Source organism: Cygnus olor, chromosome 14 (genome assembly GCF_009769625.2).
Source record: "Cygnus olor isolate bCygOlo1 chromosome 14, bCygOlo1.pri.v2, whole genome shotgun sequence".
NCBI classification, from domain to species: domain Eukaryota; kingdom Metazoa; phylum Chordata; class Aves; order Anseriformes; family Anatidae; genus Cygnus; species Cygnus olor.
In genome coordinates, this window is record NC_049182.1 from 5,313,092 (window position 1) to 5,330,155 (window position 17,064).

The 17,064-nt window shown below is 40.8% G+C and overlaps 1 protein-coding gene across 4 annotated transcripts in view; it reads right to left on the minus strand.

Annotated features, from left to right (window-relative positions):
- Nucleotides 1-578: 578 nt before the first annotated feature.
- Nucleotides 579-17,064, minus strand: part of ADAMTS2 (ADAM metallopeptidase with thrombospondin type 1 motif 2) — a 242,893-nt gene continuing 226,407 nt past the window's right edge. For all 4 annotated transcript variants that reach the window (XM_040573311.1, XM_040573309.1, XM_040573310.1 and 1 more), the window contains 6 exons: nucleotides 15,800-15,959; nucleotides 14,982-15,114; nucleotides 11,797-12,004; nucleotides 10,348-10,477; nucleotides 10,127-10,216; nucleotides 579-5,883 (listed from right to left, as the gene is read on the minus strand). In XM_040573311.1, the coding sequence (XP_040429245.1) occupies nucleotides 5,420-5,883; nucleotides 10,127-10,216; nucleotides 10,348-10,477; nucleotides 11,797-12,004; nucleotides 14,982-15,114; nucleotides 15,800-15,959 (1,185 nt within the window). In that variant the 3' untranslated portion in view covers nucleotides 579-5,419. The remainder of the gene's footprint in view (nucleotides 5,884-10,126; nucleotides 10,217-10,347; nucleotides 10,478-11,796; nucleotides 12,005-14,981; nucleotides 15,115-15,799; nucleotides 15,960-17,064) is intronic.

Consider the following 17,064-nt stretch of genomic DNA (forward strand, 5'->3'; position numbering starts at 1 on the left):
TTTTTTTTCTGAATTGAAAATGCTGAGGTGGCCTGTTACCTGATTAAAGAACATGTTGGACTTCAATGCACGGCATGGTGCTAACCGAATAATCAAGGCAAGCGGGGAACTTTCAAATCCTCAAGTAACAAAATTCAATTAGGTGGAAGAAATTCAATTATGCTTTAAAGGGAAGCTGGCTATGAGCTTGCAGAATATGGCATGAAAATGTATGCAAAAGAATTTCATGGAAAGGAGCAATTATTTTATCAATAGGACTTGCAAAGCAAAATTTGGTCATCAGTCCCCAATGGAAGCCCAAGTAGCTGAGCATTTAAGAAGATGATACATGGACAGAATGGATTTCAGCAGGATGTAAAACATGAGAGTCTCAAGCAGGCTTAAGTAAATTTGGTTTTGTAACAACGAAATAGAATTTTGGCAGGAAGTATATCCCAATCCCAATCCCAATCCCAATCCATTAAGATAAAGTTTTAAAAATTGAATTGGCTTTGAGTTTAAAGATGCCAGTTTCTCCTTCCCCAGCATCTTTGCACAATGTTACTTCAGTGAAAAAAAAAGCACAGGGAAAAGTCAAACACTTTGCAAAAGGACACAGACATTCGAATTTAATAAATTATAAAATTAAAGATTCTAATTTGTATATACATTTTTAATATACAAGAAATGACTATTTATTGCAATTTCTGTTAAGGCATATGTAAGTGAATGGAAGTTGCATATAGATATTCAGATGAACATAGCTAATACTGTGCATTGTAGGTGAGTAAATAAGACATTAAATGCATTACGTACTAAAATAAAACATAAAACCCTTTGAGTACTGGTAAAGCACCATTTATAAAATTCTCAAAATATCTGAAAGCATTCTATGGAGATGTTGTGAGGTTCTAAATACTGAATGGATATATGAATATAAAAAGTGATGCATTCATAATAGATTACAGAAATTTTTAAAGGCATGTTGGTGGAAAAATGGCAGTCGATTGGAACCAAAGGAACATAAATTGGTTTGAGATCTTTTTTTTAATCTTTTTTTTTTTTTTGGTGAGGGGCTGACGCTTGTGTTTTGAGCTTAGACAAACAGAAAAAATAAGAGAGCTGTGTATTTGTATGGTTTGATGAACAGACATCACAAAACGCATTGCTTAATGGGAGTACATTTGTTTTAGCTCTCAGAGCTCTGAGACAGCCTCTGCAGGAACATAAACCAGCTTACTTCTAAATCTGCTCTCTTTAGTTTCTGGGGATTAAGTTAAATTAAATTACTATTCCGCTCATTATGTCTCAAAATGCAGTACTTGGGCAACAGCAAAATGGTTAAAGGAGACATACGCTGATGATGCTCTTGCCCAGTAACAGCCCCGTAGAAAAAAGGATAGAGCTGTCAAAGTTCAACCAACCAATAAATGACCAAAATTTCCACCAGGTAACAAGGAACAAGCATCTGCTTACCCAACCTATTGCCCTGTGCTGCTTTTTCTTTATGGACAGAGCTCTGCTCTCTGTTTTCCAGTACAGGTGTGGTGTATGCTCTTAGGAAACCACCATCAAAGGCACTTGCTGAAAAAACATCTTCTGAGATACACACGTCAGCTTGAAAAGAAGGCACCTTTCCTGGTATGGAGACTTTTCTTCCTCATACAGTTAGACTGTACAGAAAAGGCAGCTGGTGCCCCTGCTCCAGAAGGAGATGGGCCAGTCTGTGTCTGGGCAATCTAGACTGAAGCTGCTCCTTCAAATGTCATTTCAGTGTTCCCCAAACAGCAGCAAGAAAAATATTCAGTAGAATTAAAAATAGCAAGAAATAAATCAAATTAAACCCCTAAAAAGGTGAGACTGAAAAAGGAGCAAGCCCTTCCTAAATGCAGATGTCACCAGGCATTGCATCAGGTCCCTAATGAGCACCAGATGTAGCGTAGCACCACACCAGATCCAGAACACAGCAGAAGTTTCCACCTTATCTGGAAAAATGCTGTTGGTCTGTTTGATTGAGAACTGACTCACTCTGGAGAAAAAGCAAAGCGGTCAAGTTTCTGAACTTCGAACCAGCTTTGCAAGTCCAGCCAGGGTGTCTGCGCCGCGCAAGAGTGAACCCCTGAGCATCAGCCCTCGCGTGGTGGTGCTGACCTTGCCCAGCCCTGCTCACTGGGGGACGCAGCTGGAAATGCTCAGCACAGAACCGCTGAATCCCTTTTGAAGATTTGGTCACTGCACCGGAACGGGCCTTTGCTCATGCTGTGTGCAGAAAGGTCACTTGAAGCCACACCAAAAAAAAATCCTGCCCCACTCGCTATTGGGATGCAACTTAAAAAAAGCTCTTTGGAGAGAAGAGGCATTTGTGAGATGGCGTTTGAGCTGTGGGCACCTCCTCATGTGGCATTTCTTCACATTGCCTGGTTGTCTAAGCCTGTTCCTGATGCTAAGGAAGACCAGAAGCCATCAGATGTGTTACCTCAGGCTTCTGCAGGCCAGAGATATGGGTCTCCACGAAGTCCCAGAGAGTAAAACAGGTACCAACCAGGGAGCAAACTTCTACCTCACCACCTGTGTAACTCCAAGCCCCAGCCCCTCTCTGTCCTTGGGTTTGGCGGGGCTTTTTCCTAAGTTTATCATATGCTTGGAAAATACTTCTAGGTTATGACAAAGCTTGGCTTTTTTTTTTTTCCTTTTTTTCTTATTGTTCACAGATCTAAAAACAGGATAACAACTTGAAGGGGAAGAGATGAGTTCTACACTGACCACGTCTGTGTAAACGAAATATGAAAAGCAAGAAATACTCACTATGACTACAGGCTGTGAGCCCAACTACAGCTTGCTCCTCCTGTGGCACAGCTGCTGGAACAATGTTGTTTTAGACACGTCTTCCTTACTTATAAATAGCACGGTGGTTTTTTTTCCCCTTCAGTGCACATTATTACTACATTACTGTTTTACACCGATGTGACCTGACCCTACACTGTTACAGAAACTTGCTCTCTCTGTCGGCAGCATCTTCCTGGGGGCCGCTGGAGCAGCTTGCTGCAGCACTGGCATGGAAACCAAGCCAGCTCAGAGAGGCCGGGGGCGGCTGCTCCCCCCTGCAGCTTGGCTGGCTGCTGCCGTCACAGCTGCAGCCACGTCTGCTTGGCCCAGGAGATGTTTGCTGGTGCTCTGGGCTTTTATCCGTCCTGTTGTACTTCCCGGCCTTCACTCCCATCCCTACACCATCTGAGCGGCTCCCACTCACTCACCCGAATGTACCACCACAGTCCAAGAAGGGACTCTTGATGCTGTCACGCCAGCTGAAAACCTTCCTTCTCTGCCTCGGCTACTACCTCCGTCAGGCCCTTTTCTTAAACCAGACTCTTGTCCTTCAAACGTTTCTGGTGACAGTTCAGGCCATTTCAGTGCTGCAAAGACTGTTTTTCCTGCAAGCTCTTGGCCCTTTCCAGCAGGAGCAGCTGCACGGTTTGTTGTTTTGTCACATTTTGAAGAGGAAATTGGGCATCCTGCTCAGCCGTGGTGCGCAGGGCAGGAGGGCCGCTCCGGCGGGGGTCGCAGGAAGCCACGTGTGGTTTTCACCTTGCAGTATTTCTGAAGCTTTTCTGACAGCAGCCAGGCCACGGGAGAGCTTACCCATTGCTGGAAATTTGGCACATGCCCAATGTCCGTGTGACTATGTACAGGCTTCTAGTTGGCTCTGCTTCAAACTCCAAACAGCTCCAGCTAATGCGATACCCAGAGGATGAGATCTTCCTCTCGGACTGGAAAATCTGAAGCAGACCTCCCGAGTGGCAAAAGGAGGATTTCAGGGAAGTCCTGGGCTCTGCAGAAAGTTGACCAGCAAAGAGGAAAGAAATGAAAGAGTCCAAGCCAGGAGACAGGAGAAAAACAGCTCAGATGCCACCTGCAGAAGGAAGGCCACCAGAGCACGCTGCCAGCCTGTGCCACGTTCCTGGGAGAGTTTCCAGGGCTGGGGGGAGAAAGGACAATTTCCTCACCTACGTCCACAGTCCCTGTACCAGCACAGCCCTGCTAAACCCACACCTCAGCCAGCAGCAGCTTTTCTACTGCTCTCCACAGGCTCTGGATAAAGCCTTTAGTGCCTGATTTACTCACCTGCCATTCTGTTGGGATGGCAGAGATAATTCTGACATCGGATGCTGAAGGCTGTATCTTACTGACCTCCCCATTGCCTGAGACCTCAAGAACGTAACAATCCCCAAACTAAACACCTGATATGAATTTGTCTTCTGATCTCCAACCAGGAATTTGAAATGACCGATGAAAACCATGATGACCCTGAGGGGAAAGGAAGTACTCAAAGGGTTGTCAGGTTACACATTTCTAGCAGACCTGGTACGGTGTGTGTGGAGGGGTGTACAAGTAGGTGTAGGGGCACAGGGAACAGTTGTTCACTTCTGTGCCAATAAAGCTGTCCTACAGAAAGGAAGAAATATATGATTTCCTCCAAAATAACCTTGTCCTATGGGAGAAAAAAAAAGTTTTCTTAACAAAGCACCAAAGAAAAGGCAACAAGAATCCAGTCATCTTTAACTTAAACAGCATGTGGGTAGAAATAAAAATCAGACCACAAAAAAAGCACCAACCAACGAAGATCACTGAGGCTGTTGCGTTATATGAATGGGTACTTGTAAACAGAAAGACTAGGCTGTCGTCAGTCCAAGTTGGCCGGACCTACCCTAATCCTAAATGTCTTGCACGTATTCGAACGTTTGGGAGAATCCTTTAAAACTGTTTATGGAAATATGTAAACTACTGGTTGTCAGTTTTTAATTTACACATAAATATACGGCTACAGAATTTTCTATATATTTTCTTACGCAGTCCCGGTTAAGAAAGCTACATGAGCACATGCCTGGCTGTAGCCACGAGAGCAGCTCGCCTGAAGCCGGCTAACCTGGGGCTGCCAAGTCCTCAGGTACCTTCCTGAACCGGGGGCTGAGTTAGTGCCTGGCTTTACGCAATGCACAGAAGCATCACAGGATTGCTGACCACCTGCTTGTCAGTATTAAAGGGATCTTTAATGTCTTGGGACCATTTTCCTCCATCATGTGTTAAAACCCATTACTATTCCCAAGCAGTATTACATGGGCTTAGTAGACTTAAACGAGCCCATAAACAAAAAAACCTGCTAACCTGGCTTACGTATTAAGGTTTGTTTGGATTCAGTGAAATGCTGTAATGATATTGCACTAATACTCTACTGTACCCTGAAAACCTAGCTGTCAAAGTGTTCAGATTAGCACTTACAAAACAATCTGTCGTTTCCATTTATAGTAGGCTTTAGAATTTGGCATCTCTGCCATAGCACCACTTTGATTTTTCCCCATTTTTAGTCTCTACGACATGGGCAATCCTATGATGTTGGTAACATCTCTATAAGAGAAAAATGTTTTTGTGCCATATTTCCATTTTAGTTTGTTTTTCTAAGAGTCTCTTTTTTCCTTTTCTCAGCAATCAGCTCCTGGATTCTTTGATTCCTTGTCCTTTCATAAGGTATCCTCCTCCGTGTAATGATGTTGTGCTGTGACACTTCATTATCCAGCCCATCGATTTTATAGGGAACGTCCACCGCATTAATTTCTGGGTGCTCTTCGGTTGCATTGGAAGGAGGCACGTGTGGTTTAGAAACACGAGGAGGGCTGGTGGCAGGCTGTGTGGTGGAAACTCCTGTGAGAGGGCTGAGGGTTGTCAGGAATTCCTCCTCAATGACATTATTCTTATTTATGTTAGATTTGGTTGCATTGCCTTCCTCGGTTATGTTGTTGTACATATTACAGGACTTGCAACAGAGCTTATTGTAACCGGGAATTGAACAGTACCGAGAGAGAACTTCCATGCGACAAAACATTGACTTGTCTCCTTGACAATGATCTTCTGAAAGAGAAAAAGGGAACAGATAAATAAAGAGCATCTTCACGTTAATCAGAAAAAGAAACACAGCTGAGGCTTTGGCAGTGGGCTGAGGATTTGGTATTTTAACGTGGGATGGGAAACTGGCAACTGAGCCTTCTATCAGCAGAAGCAGACTTAATGCTAAACTTAAAGCTTGACTTGCTTTGAAGGAAAGCAAAACCTGATCTAAACTCCGTGTACTGGCCCATCCACGCTGATGGACCTGAACACTAATTTTTGGCTTTGCATTCTGCAAGTGCTACCCTGAAGACTGTCACCAAGATTCATATTAAGAAACCCTTTTTTTTTTTTCCCTTTGCACTTTTTAATGTTTTTATGCAATCTAGCAGTGACTAACCAAAGTCAGGGGGAATTTATGTCTATCTCGACTGCTTTGAGAAAGTCAAGTCCTATTTCTGTGTGAACCACGTAACTCTCAGGATTAATCCATTTCCCACTGGAGTGATTTTTCTTCCAGGTACCCTGGTTCTGAAAATGGCAGCATTGCCCGAGCATGTCCCTTGCTTGAAAAAGAAGTGGTGCATTTAGCATAAGGCTTTTCTCCTCCTCCTCGAACAGAGCTGGTATTTTTAGGCCAATAAACTCCAGTGAGATGGAGCCAAGCCAGTCCTTTAATGACTGGGAGACTCATAATAAAAAAGTCACTTTTTGTTTCTCTGAGTAAATAAATAAATAAATAAATAATAAACATAATGAAAGGGAAAGAATGATAATGTATGGGTTCTAAGCTGCCAACACCTGATATGACATCGTGCGTTACAGTACAGGTATCATGCCAGATCCTGATCTTTCTGAACCGTAGGTGGCATGATGTAGGCTAGAGTGTTAAAGTGGAACAGATCATACTATTTGATTGTCTAAAGAGGCACTGACTGAAGTCTACTCAGAGATGACTCAAGCCCATGTGATTTCTGCTCAGAGGATGTGAAGACTGTATGAACTGGTGGTGGATGGATGGCGAAGGCTTAGCAGGCTCCTTTGGGAGAAGCTCCCTGTCCTCCGTCCCACAGACAAGCCCCAGGCCTCCTGTGTCTCAAGGGTGAAGTGATGGAGCCGGGAAGTACTGGGAGCTGCAGGGAAGTGAAGTTCCCAACACGCAGCCCAGGCTGGAAGCAAGAGGAATCAGAGGGCTTGCAGGAGAGGAGAGTGCCAAGGAGAAAGGCAGACGGACCAACACTTGGCAAAATCAGTAACAAAATATTTTCTCTGTGACCACAGTGCTGAGGCAGATGAAATCACTTCTGCCTCTCTCCTTACTCTTCCTACATCTCCACCTACCCTTACAGTAAAAGATGAGTAACTCCAATTACCCGCCTTTACTCAGAGCACATGTGATCACACAGCGCGTTCCTGGAGCTCGCATTTACCATCCTGCTAGGAATACTGACTTACCCTGTCAGCAACCTTACAGCAAAGTAGAAAACCAGAGCAGATTCAGAGATACCAAGTGAACTCAGAAAGTGTAGGTGTCGCCTCTTCACTCATCCTCAGTTAACAAAATAGGGCGCTACAGGTGTTTAATTGGCAAACATATCAGTCTAAAATAAACTAAGAATTATTGCTGCTGCTTTCAAATTCTACCAATGACTGACAAAGGTGAAACACCTTTCTTGCACTGTATTTATGCCCTAATTGTTGCATTTGTTGCAGAAAAACAAAATCCTTATTCTTGTTTTCAAATGCATCAGTTCATTTTCATAGTTTGCAAATGCTAAACTGTGAGGCTGCTGGAAAAGGAAAACAACTCCTTCCTTAGGAACCTAAGAATAGTATTTTGGTTTTGGACAGGTTTTCAGACCAGCCTTTAAAAACTGGAACTATTAGTATCCGCAGGCGTAACGCTATACAAAGGACTGCATGTGCCTATACAGCTTTACATGTTTTTTACATACCACGTAGAATCCCCTTTGAACATTCTGCCTTGTGTTGCATCACTTTAATGCAAGCTTCTCTTAATGGCTTGCAAAATAAAAGTCAACACGCGTAACTTAAATGTAGTTTCAACAAGGCAGATCTGTTCTTGGCTTTGTTAGAATCACTAAAAACACCTTTAGAAAAATGCCTTTTTTCTGTCAAAGTCTGTAATGTCAGCTTAAAAATGCATGAAAATAAAACTGCATTAAGTAATATGCTTAATGACATCTGATAAGTTATGTAAATAAACTTTGTATCTTATGAATGTCAGAATGAAAATTTAATCTTCTATCCAAACCAAAATATCCAGATTTGCTGAACTTTTATTTATTTTTACTTGCAGTATGCATGACAGACTGGAAGTATATCTTCAAAACATCAGTAAGAAAAAAATAAATCAGTTTCACAGTCACTTTGGTACACATTAGTCTCATAAAAAATATTGAAAAGCAAACTGAATTGGCACATCTTTAATATTATGTTAAATACATACAAAACACTAATAAAATATCCCTGATAAACCAAAGTGCATATAGACATAGTGCACAATGCCCAGATACCTTATTGCACCATTCTCTATAGCCACCCATCTCTTGAAACATCACTAAACATTGTCTATTTAAAGGTAACAGTCATGAATATATTTATACAGTTAAACATCAATTATTTTACATAACAGTATTCAGTGCCAGATACGTGTCTTTGCTTTTTCACCTTGTCATGTAAATTGTTAACATGTTTCAAGAAATTATCATATTAACAGCAAAATTTAAATATGTGATCACATGATAATGACAAGTTTGAAGTGCTACACTGTTGAAGATCCAAAGATTCCAAAATGCCACTTTTGTAAAGAACATGATCAATGCAATAAGGTAGTAATTTGCTCCAAGACTGCAGGTTTAAAACTGATACGTTTCTACTATTGTTACTGACTGTCACAAACAGTTTTATGAGTTGTGAATTCCAAATCCTCAACACAAACACGTACGGTGAAGCAACAATGCCAGTTAGATTTCAGTAAGTCAGGTAACAACCCTGTCTTTATGAAGGTATGGATATGCACTGTGCAAATTAACCTCGGATTAAATTTACTGCCTTGTAATAGTTATCGTTCAAGTAAAAACACTCCATATGAAGATTAACTCAAGGTACCAGTGTACTGTTTATATTTAAAGCTGGATCTGGTAAATTAATGCCATTTACATTTCAACATTAAGGCATTTTTCTAAAATTCTTCTTCTAAGCAAAAAAAGCAATAAAAATTGAGGTAATTCTGTAGTAGTTCACACTGTTATGTTTGCCAGTTGACACTTCTATAGAGCACACATACACACACGCACACACAAACCGTACCAGTCAAGTCAGACATGCACATGGTGAAAAAAGACCAAAGATGTAATGAGTATAAATAGCTCCTCGCCGAGCAGCTGGAAACATCGTAGTCAATGAAATGTCATATTGCCTCAACCAAGTAAACAGAACCACCACACAACCTCCAACATGGACCATGCCCGTTTTGCCTTTTTGTTTCTAAAGCGAAAGTAAACAAAACTGGCAAAAATTGTGTGATGGGAAAATGGATGCAGCTTTTCACAAGGAAAAATATTTCAAACCACCAACAGGAGTTTGGCGAGAGCGGACAGCATCATAGCAGCACTTCAAGTACCGACAGAAACTGAGCGTCTGGTGTCAGTGAGCCATCCCACAGGTCACAAACACAAATGTTAGGGTCAGGAATAAAAAATGAGCAGCAAGGGTGAGTAAAGCAACAGCACCACAAAGGAAAATGGAATGAATAAGTTCTTTCATTCAACAGCCTACCCTGTCAGAAAACTGAAACTAGAGTTATGAGATTTAGGGTCTTCAGATAAAGGAGAACTTTAGCACTACAAGGTGTCATTATTGTGATGTGATCACATTCACAATAAGTTCTCAGTTTTGCTATCAAACTGAACATCATGAACCAGTAAGAGCCTTTTTTCACCATCACCAAGCAACAAGCAAACTGATCCCAGCTTCCCTTCAGAAGACTGCAACATACTGTGGAGATCCAACTTCACACATCCAACACTTCAAGACCTCCACTACCAGTGCTACACAAGCTCCAGAGAAGAAAGACACCGAGCACCAAGTGCCTGGTGTGAAAAAAAGATTCAGCCCAAGATTTAAACTTGGCAAAGTCAAGGGAATTTTCCGCATAGAGAGAAGAAGAGAGCAAAAGGCAAAGTCCACATTCGATGTGGCATGCATTTAAGGGCAAAGGCAGAGTTATAAATGGGTCTTTTACTTGAAGATATTTTCTGGATGGGATAGTCCGGATCAGGTCTCGACAGCCATTGTATCATGTAGGTTTTCTTGGAAGGATCGGAAACATTTCCTTGAATAGAGGAAAAAGAAAGATAAATATTAGCATTAAGTAGTTTACCTGTCAGAAGTGCATTCAAATAAATGCAATCAACTTTATTTATTTTCAGTGAGTAATATATGTTAGAAAAGTCAAACGCTTACTTGGACATGGAGGTAGTCTGCAAACCCTTACGGTCTCTGGTTTAGCTTCTTTGCAAAGGCCGATAGCATTGTCCCTGGTCCGGCACAGGACTGGGCGATCCTGTGTGCCATTTCCACAGCTGACAGAGCACTGAAAGGACATGCACCAGTTAGACTCTGAGTCACCCTTTGAAAACAATAGGTTAGAAATTATTTTTTAAATTTTAAACCACTGCACTTGATTTGAGCTGACATGGTACAGTATTTGAACCAGAGCAGTACCTTTAGTAACTAAACAAGAGGAGGTGTTACCGCTTTTTGTGGCATACAAGTATTTATGAAACACACTGAGAAAGAGCTAATGGTCTAAGCAGTATAGAAACAGCTGCAAATGTGAGGCACCTATTCATAATGTGCACCAGGGATAGCATTCCTTGTGACACCTATTAAACCTAGGGAGGACAAAAATGGCTTGTATATATTTACATGGCACGGTTCCAAAATGAAATGTTGTATCTACATATAGAGCCATATTTTTAGAACAATTTAATGGGGAAATACTGAGATGAAATGCAAAGATCCTATATATCATAAGAATAATTTAATGTTATAATATTGTACTCACATTTCCTGCCATTAGATAACTGCAAAGGTTTGTACATATGAATAGATGAAGCTTCTTATTACTCCACTAAACGCTGCAGCAAGAAAGAGTCTGTGCACAGTGGTATTACTTTCCTTGCTCACATGAGGAGTGTGCCGAAGAGCCAGCAATGAAAAGCACAAAATGCTCAGCTCCTGACACTTGTTATAGGAATGACTGAATCCTGTTTTGCCCATAGCAGTGGTAAACAAAAAAAGGGTAGAAGAGAAGTTGCTCTGTGAATAGTTGTCCTGTGTTTTCTTAGGAAACTAGGTAAAAAAACCTCTGTCCTTTGGCTTATGGAAAGAACCTTATGAGACTGAGCTGTTAATCTTCTGAAGGCCTTTACATCAAAGATGCTTGCACCTTTTGATCTCCATTAGCTTGGTGCCTAACTTTCTTAGCTGCCCTTAACCACAGTAACTGAAAACTTCGATGTCTTCTTTACTTGAAAGACAATAAAACAATGACAAAAGAATTAATTGCCCTTCTCTCAGCTTAAGTCAACAGGTAAACAATTGTGAGCAGAATAAAGAGCAGGCAGAAGTCAGCTTTCCTGACCCTGACATCATATATGGAGAGAGGTGGCTTCACAGGGTCTGAATCATCCATCATCACTGCAGGATGGCTTCACTGGGCAGTTCACTGCCACCATCTCTCCATCCAACTCACCTTCCATCACATTAGTAACAGTGTTAAGACAGAGACCCTCTGTGTAGGTGTTAATTTATCACCTGAAAGAGCACTGGAATAGAAAGCACAGAACAAACTCTCCATGATTTTCTCGTAAGAAATTAGTTGCTTGAGGCCCCCAGAAAGAAACTGACCTGTGACCAGGATCCTGTTCTCCACTGTGCTGGACAAAGCTCCCGGTTGCAAGGCCTCCTGCCTTCTGGACGATCATTGTTGCAGTACTTGGTATGAACAGACCGATTTGTGTTGTCGTGCAGGGGCTGGATGCATCGGACAGATCGCACTTGGTATCCTGTTTTCCCACAACTTTTGCTGCAAGGCTCCCATTCTCCTGTAACCCATCTGCGTCAGTAAAGAGAAAGCAAGTTAAGTAAAATGCTCTGTCTCCTAAACTGGATGTATTTAAACTGTCTGTTGAAGTGTAACTCTTTATCAGGGCATTAAGAGGATGTTAGTACTGGTTCTGATATGGAAAAAGAAGATGATAAGCAAACCAGTAAAGAGTTCTGGGGGGTGTTATTTGATCACGTCCCTGAAAAATCACTAATAAGACCCAGACCTTCAAATTCATGTCTTTTAATTAGTATCTCTGATTTTTTTTTTCTCCTAAGTTGGTACACACATGCATCCAAAGATTACTTTCCACACTGGTAGGACAATGCCATGTGGTTCTGAGCTGCCCTGTTACCAGATCTGACCACTATAATTAGAATTGGTTTACAATTTTTTTATACTGCAGTCAAAGCTGTTTACCAGAAAACTGTATTAGATCCATTTACTAATTGAAATCCATCACCTTTATTGAATGTTAAGGCAGATTTAGCCATTAATAACCTTGAAAAAAACTCTTATAAAATTAAATTTGCCTTTTTTTAATGTAAAGGAAGCCTAAATGGTCTCAGACTGAATATAAATGGCCTCCCTTACTAAGCTTGAAAATACACTAATTCCATTTGTTTGAACTAAGAGGAATGTGTGTTGCTGAACACTTACATAACCTTTAACTTCCCATTATTCTTGCCTTTCTTTCAGTCATTCAAAATGCATTTTCCCAAACACAAATTTAATCATGTTTAATTCATAACAGAGAATGGAATTGCATATTTTTGGAAAGGAAAAGTAAGGAAGCATTAAAAACAACCCAAGGAGCCAGTGCTTTGAATAGCCCCAATATGAAATTTCAGCTTTGAAGGACTAACATTTTGGTCCAGCGACTGAGTCACCATTTTAAAATATCATACTAATGCCGACACTAGATCCAACTTGACAAGAGCTTTTTTGCCTTAAGGGCACCTGGTAGAATATTTCTTCCACATTGATATTGTGTAGGTAAGGCTGGGTTTTGGGGGGCATGGCTATATATCGTACTCTAGCAATAACTCTGTATCCTTCTCCCTGTCCGTCTTTTTCTTGCATACAGGTTTATGTATTACTGTGAGGTGCTTTCCAGCTGTGACAGTATGACATTGCCACTAGTATAATTATGTCAGATGGTCCCTGTGAGTACTTGTACAATCAAAGCTCTGCTGAAGTACCACAGTGCAGACAAAGCCTCTGCTCATTTATCTCTCAGATAAGCATTACTCTTGCTTTGCTTCATTTGTTTTGATTTTAAGCTGGCTCCTCCAAGACTGCATAGAAGTTATGGTCTGTAATTTTTAAAGTCAAAAGCAGCCAACCCCAGGGTGCTGCTGAGCTTCCAGGTCCTGGTGCATGCATGAGCTGGGCACCTGCCGTCCCCACAGCTGGGTTCCCACAGGAGTGAATCCCAACATCATAAATGTTTGGTTTGGGGGAAAGCAAAACTTCATCAAAAATCAGAAGGTCTGAGTTTAAAACGTGTAAATCAGTTTGGACACTGGAAAATATCACATGTGGTTTTTAAGGTGGCATAGATGAACACTTCACTGAAGAAATATCCAGAGTATGAAGTGATTTTCCTAAAGTATTCATAAAATCCTGTTTTTAGAAATAGTTAAGAAATATCATAAGCACAAAGAAATGCATCAAGCTCCCAAGTTAAGCAAAAAGTAAAGTGGCAATCATCCCACTTTCCCTTTGTAACCTATTGAAATTACACAAGCTGTGGAACTCACAGCCATGAGTTCTAAGGTGATTTCTGAGTCAAAGTTGATTTTTTTTCCCATTAACCATGAAGCAGCAGCATATCAGTGTGGTTCTGGGTGTCGCAGAGCTTCATAAAATCTCTTAAATAATTGCCTCTCCTATGTATAAGTGCGAAATGCTCCGATGCTATTCTGTAGAAACAGAGGCAAGAGAAACATTCAGGAATCCAAGTTCAATTTAGGATCCTATTGAGACTTTGTGGTACCTCGGTCCAATTATATTTGTAGCTGAAAGAAGAATACAGTCCTTTCCAGAGAGTCTGAGATATGTTCATTAGGTCATTACTTCAGTTCCAATAAATAAATGTTAAATCCTGACCCATGCCGAGTTTATGGGGCATCGTTTCTTGATTTTTCTTTTTCAAATCTCTTTTGAAAAGAAGTTAGGAAATATTGTGTGATATGTTCTACTTATTTGCTGTGCTCCCTGGAATCCAGACTGTAAATCCAGAGGTAAAATCTGAAATCAACATACTCCTTCCTTGTTGCAGTAGCAATATAAGGAATAAAAAATAAAGAATAAGTAATATAAGAGCCCTACGTGTGGCAGGGTAACCTGCTGCCAGTCAAAAAAGCACCTGAAAAATGTAAATAAAAATATTCATAACAACTGACTATCTACAGCAAAGATGAATGTACACCAGGTGGACCATGCCACATGAGGATAGCCAGAGAAACCAAGCAGGCCAAATATTTTTCCCTGTATTTACATGTCCAAAAATATGCTGTGAACTCCATGAAGATTTGGGTTTGAGAGCATGCATGACATTGTTTTTCTTATGTAGCACTCAGTAAATTTGTTCTTACATGATTAATTCACACTGTGTAAAATCAACTGGTATAAACTGAATTTATGTCTATTTTTTATTTCCTCAAGATGGCCCAAACACAAATGTTTGGATCAAGACAGCATGTCTTTTCTAATCCAACTTATTTTAGAAGTCATAGGAGCCAGCAGTCCCAGGAATGGTATTTCTACAAGCGGAATACAGCATCACACCCTCACAGCCCTGGGTCTCCGTAATGATGTACAGATGTCCTTAAGAGCTCTTAAGTTGAAGCAGCCATACATCAAGTTGTAAAAACAGAGATCAAGCTTAAACTACCTTCTTTCAGCTGATAATAGCTAGTTGGGTGTGATGCCTATCACAGGCGCCACTGCCCAGTGCTGGTGGGCTCCAAGAAATACTTACATGGGCTGGGAGCACTCCTGCAGATTGCACACCCTGCGAATGGGTTTTGGCTTCTGGATCAACTCGCAGTAACTCCGATGAACCATCTTGTGGTCTGTCTTCCTCCGGCAGCCATATTTTGTGAACTGGAAGCCTGAAGAAAGACACTCCTCTTGATTTCAGGACTAGCAGTTCTTACACGGGACTCAGGTTTCAAACAAAACTGCACACACACTGTCAGAGCCTGCAGTTTGAACTACAGGCGAACATGCTACAAAAGAACTGTCAATTGCACCGAATAAACACTTGAATTCTTGTTGACCTAGCACCCAGACTTGTTCATCCCCTTTGCTGTTCACTACAGGCTATAACGCAAAAAACACCACCACCTAGTGTTTCAATCCTGCACAGCCACACTGAGCGGCTGAAACCTGCCGTCACTCACTGGTGGACATCGATAAGGGCCTACATCTGACTCCCAAAGGAGGAATTGTCACATTGCAACGTCCACATCACAGAATGCAGATTTATTAAAGGCCTGTCCCCGCTGCACCACGATGTTTAGCACCCTCGTGTCTCAGAGACTCTCACCCGATCTTGCACACTTGTACAATTTTTCAGTTTAATAAACCCAAGTCGGAAATGAGTCATCCCAGATCTGCCCCAAGAGCCATTTTACTCAGATTTTTAATACCATTTGTTATTTATTTATCTTTTTTTGTAACTTAAATGAATCCCTCCTATACTCCTGCTCTCACTAACATCTTGTAGCAATGAATTCCATACATGGTGTTCCTTCTTTCAGTTTTCTGCTTTGTTGTTGTTTTTTTTGTTTTTACCTCCCCCACAAGGTCTTGAACATTGCGACCATTTCTTCAGAGCCCATTCATACGATACCGAATCCTCTTCCAGAACATTATTGTTATCTACATTCAAAGAATCTTCATGGATCATGTACTTGTAAGTCAGAGATATCTTGGCACTACCATGAGGAATCACCTAGTAAACAAAACAGATGTAGAGAAAAAAAGATTTAAAGACTGGTATCAGAAGCTATGCGAGATGACATGAAATAGCAATCATCATGGTTCAGATACAAAAACATCCCCAGAGGGATTTAAACCTTTTAGCTGCACTCAACACATTTTTTTTTTCCTGATGAAAAAGTATCTCTCTCCTTGTGACACAGAGTTTCTAAACTGCGTATTAAAGACTGTTGTTGATTTAGACTGATGTTTCTTGCCAGCATTGGACTGACTTCACAATACTAAATTTTTTCCATATCCCATCATAAAGGAAGGAAATGTTCTACTAAAATGATTATGGATAGTTCCACTAAGAGAAAAGGCAAATTCAAATACACCGATAACTGAAAGAGGTGAAGAAAAATGCCTAAATTTCTGATAAAATGCAAATATTCCTACGATAATCTTGGGAATTCTGTGAGGCTTGTTACTTTATCCTGATAGAAGCATAAACTATTTAGAAAGAGTTTTTGCTATCACACTGCACCAAGACAAATGCAATAAAACATAACTCAATGTGTATAAAGTGTAAAATATTGGTCCTTTGAAAACATAACATTTATTCTTCCTTTGATGTTCAACTGGTGCAGACCAACACATTATAGCTGCTTTCAGAGGGATTCTGAATCAACCTACTCCTACTTATTGTACTCTATCATTTGCTATTTCGCAATGAAAAAATAATATAGTCACAAGGGTTTCAAAGTACAGAACTGGTTATGCTCTAGCAAACTGAGCCTGGAAGCCCAAGAATCCTGCACTGGACTTTGCATGATACATTTTCAAAACATGGACAGGAGGAGTCCTTAGATCTATCTGATATGAATCACTTTGATTTTTTTTTAAACTAATGATCACATAACAGATATGGTAAGTGGGCTGAAGAGTCTTTATTCAGTGACCATGTTCTTGACTACTCACAGGAAATAATTAAGAGAAATGGTTGCTCAATACGTAATCCTGGGTTATAACAATTCATGTACAGAGCAGTGAACTAGGAGAAAGGAATTGAAATACATCTTCTATTGTCTTACAATCGAAACAGATGTCTTCTTGTAAATCACAAGAGGAATCTAAAA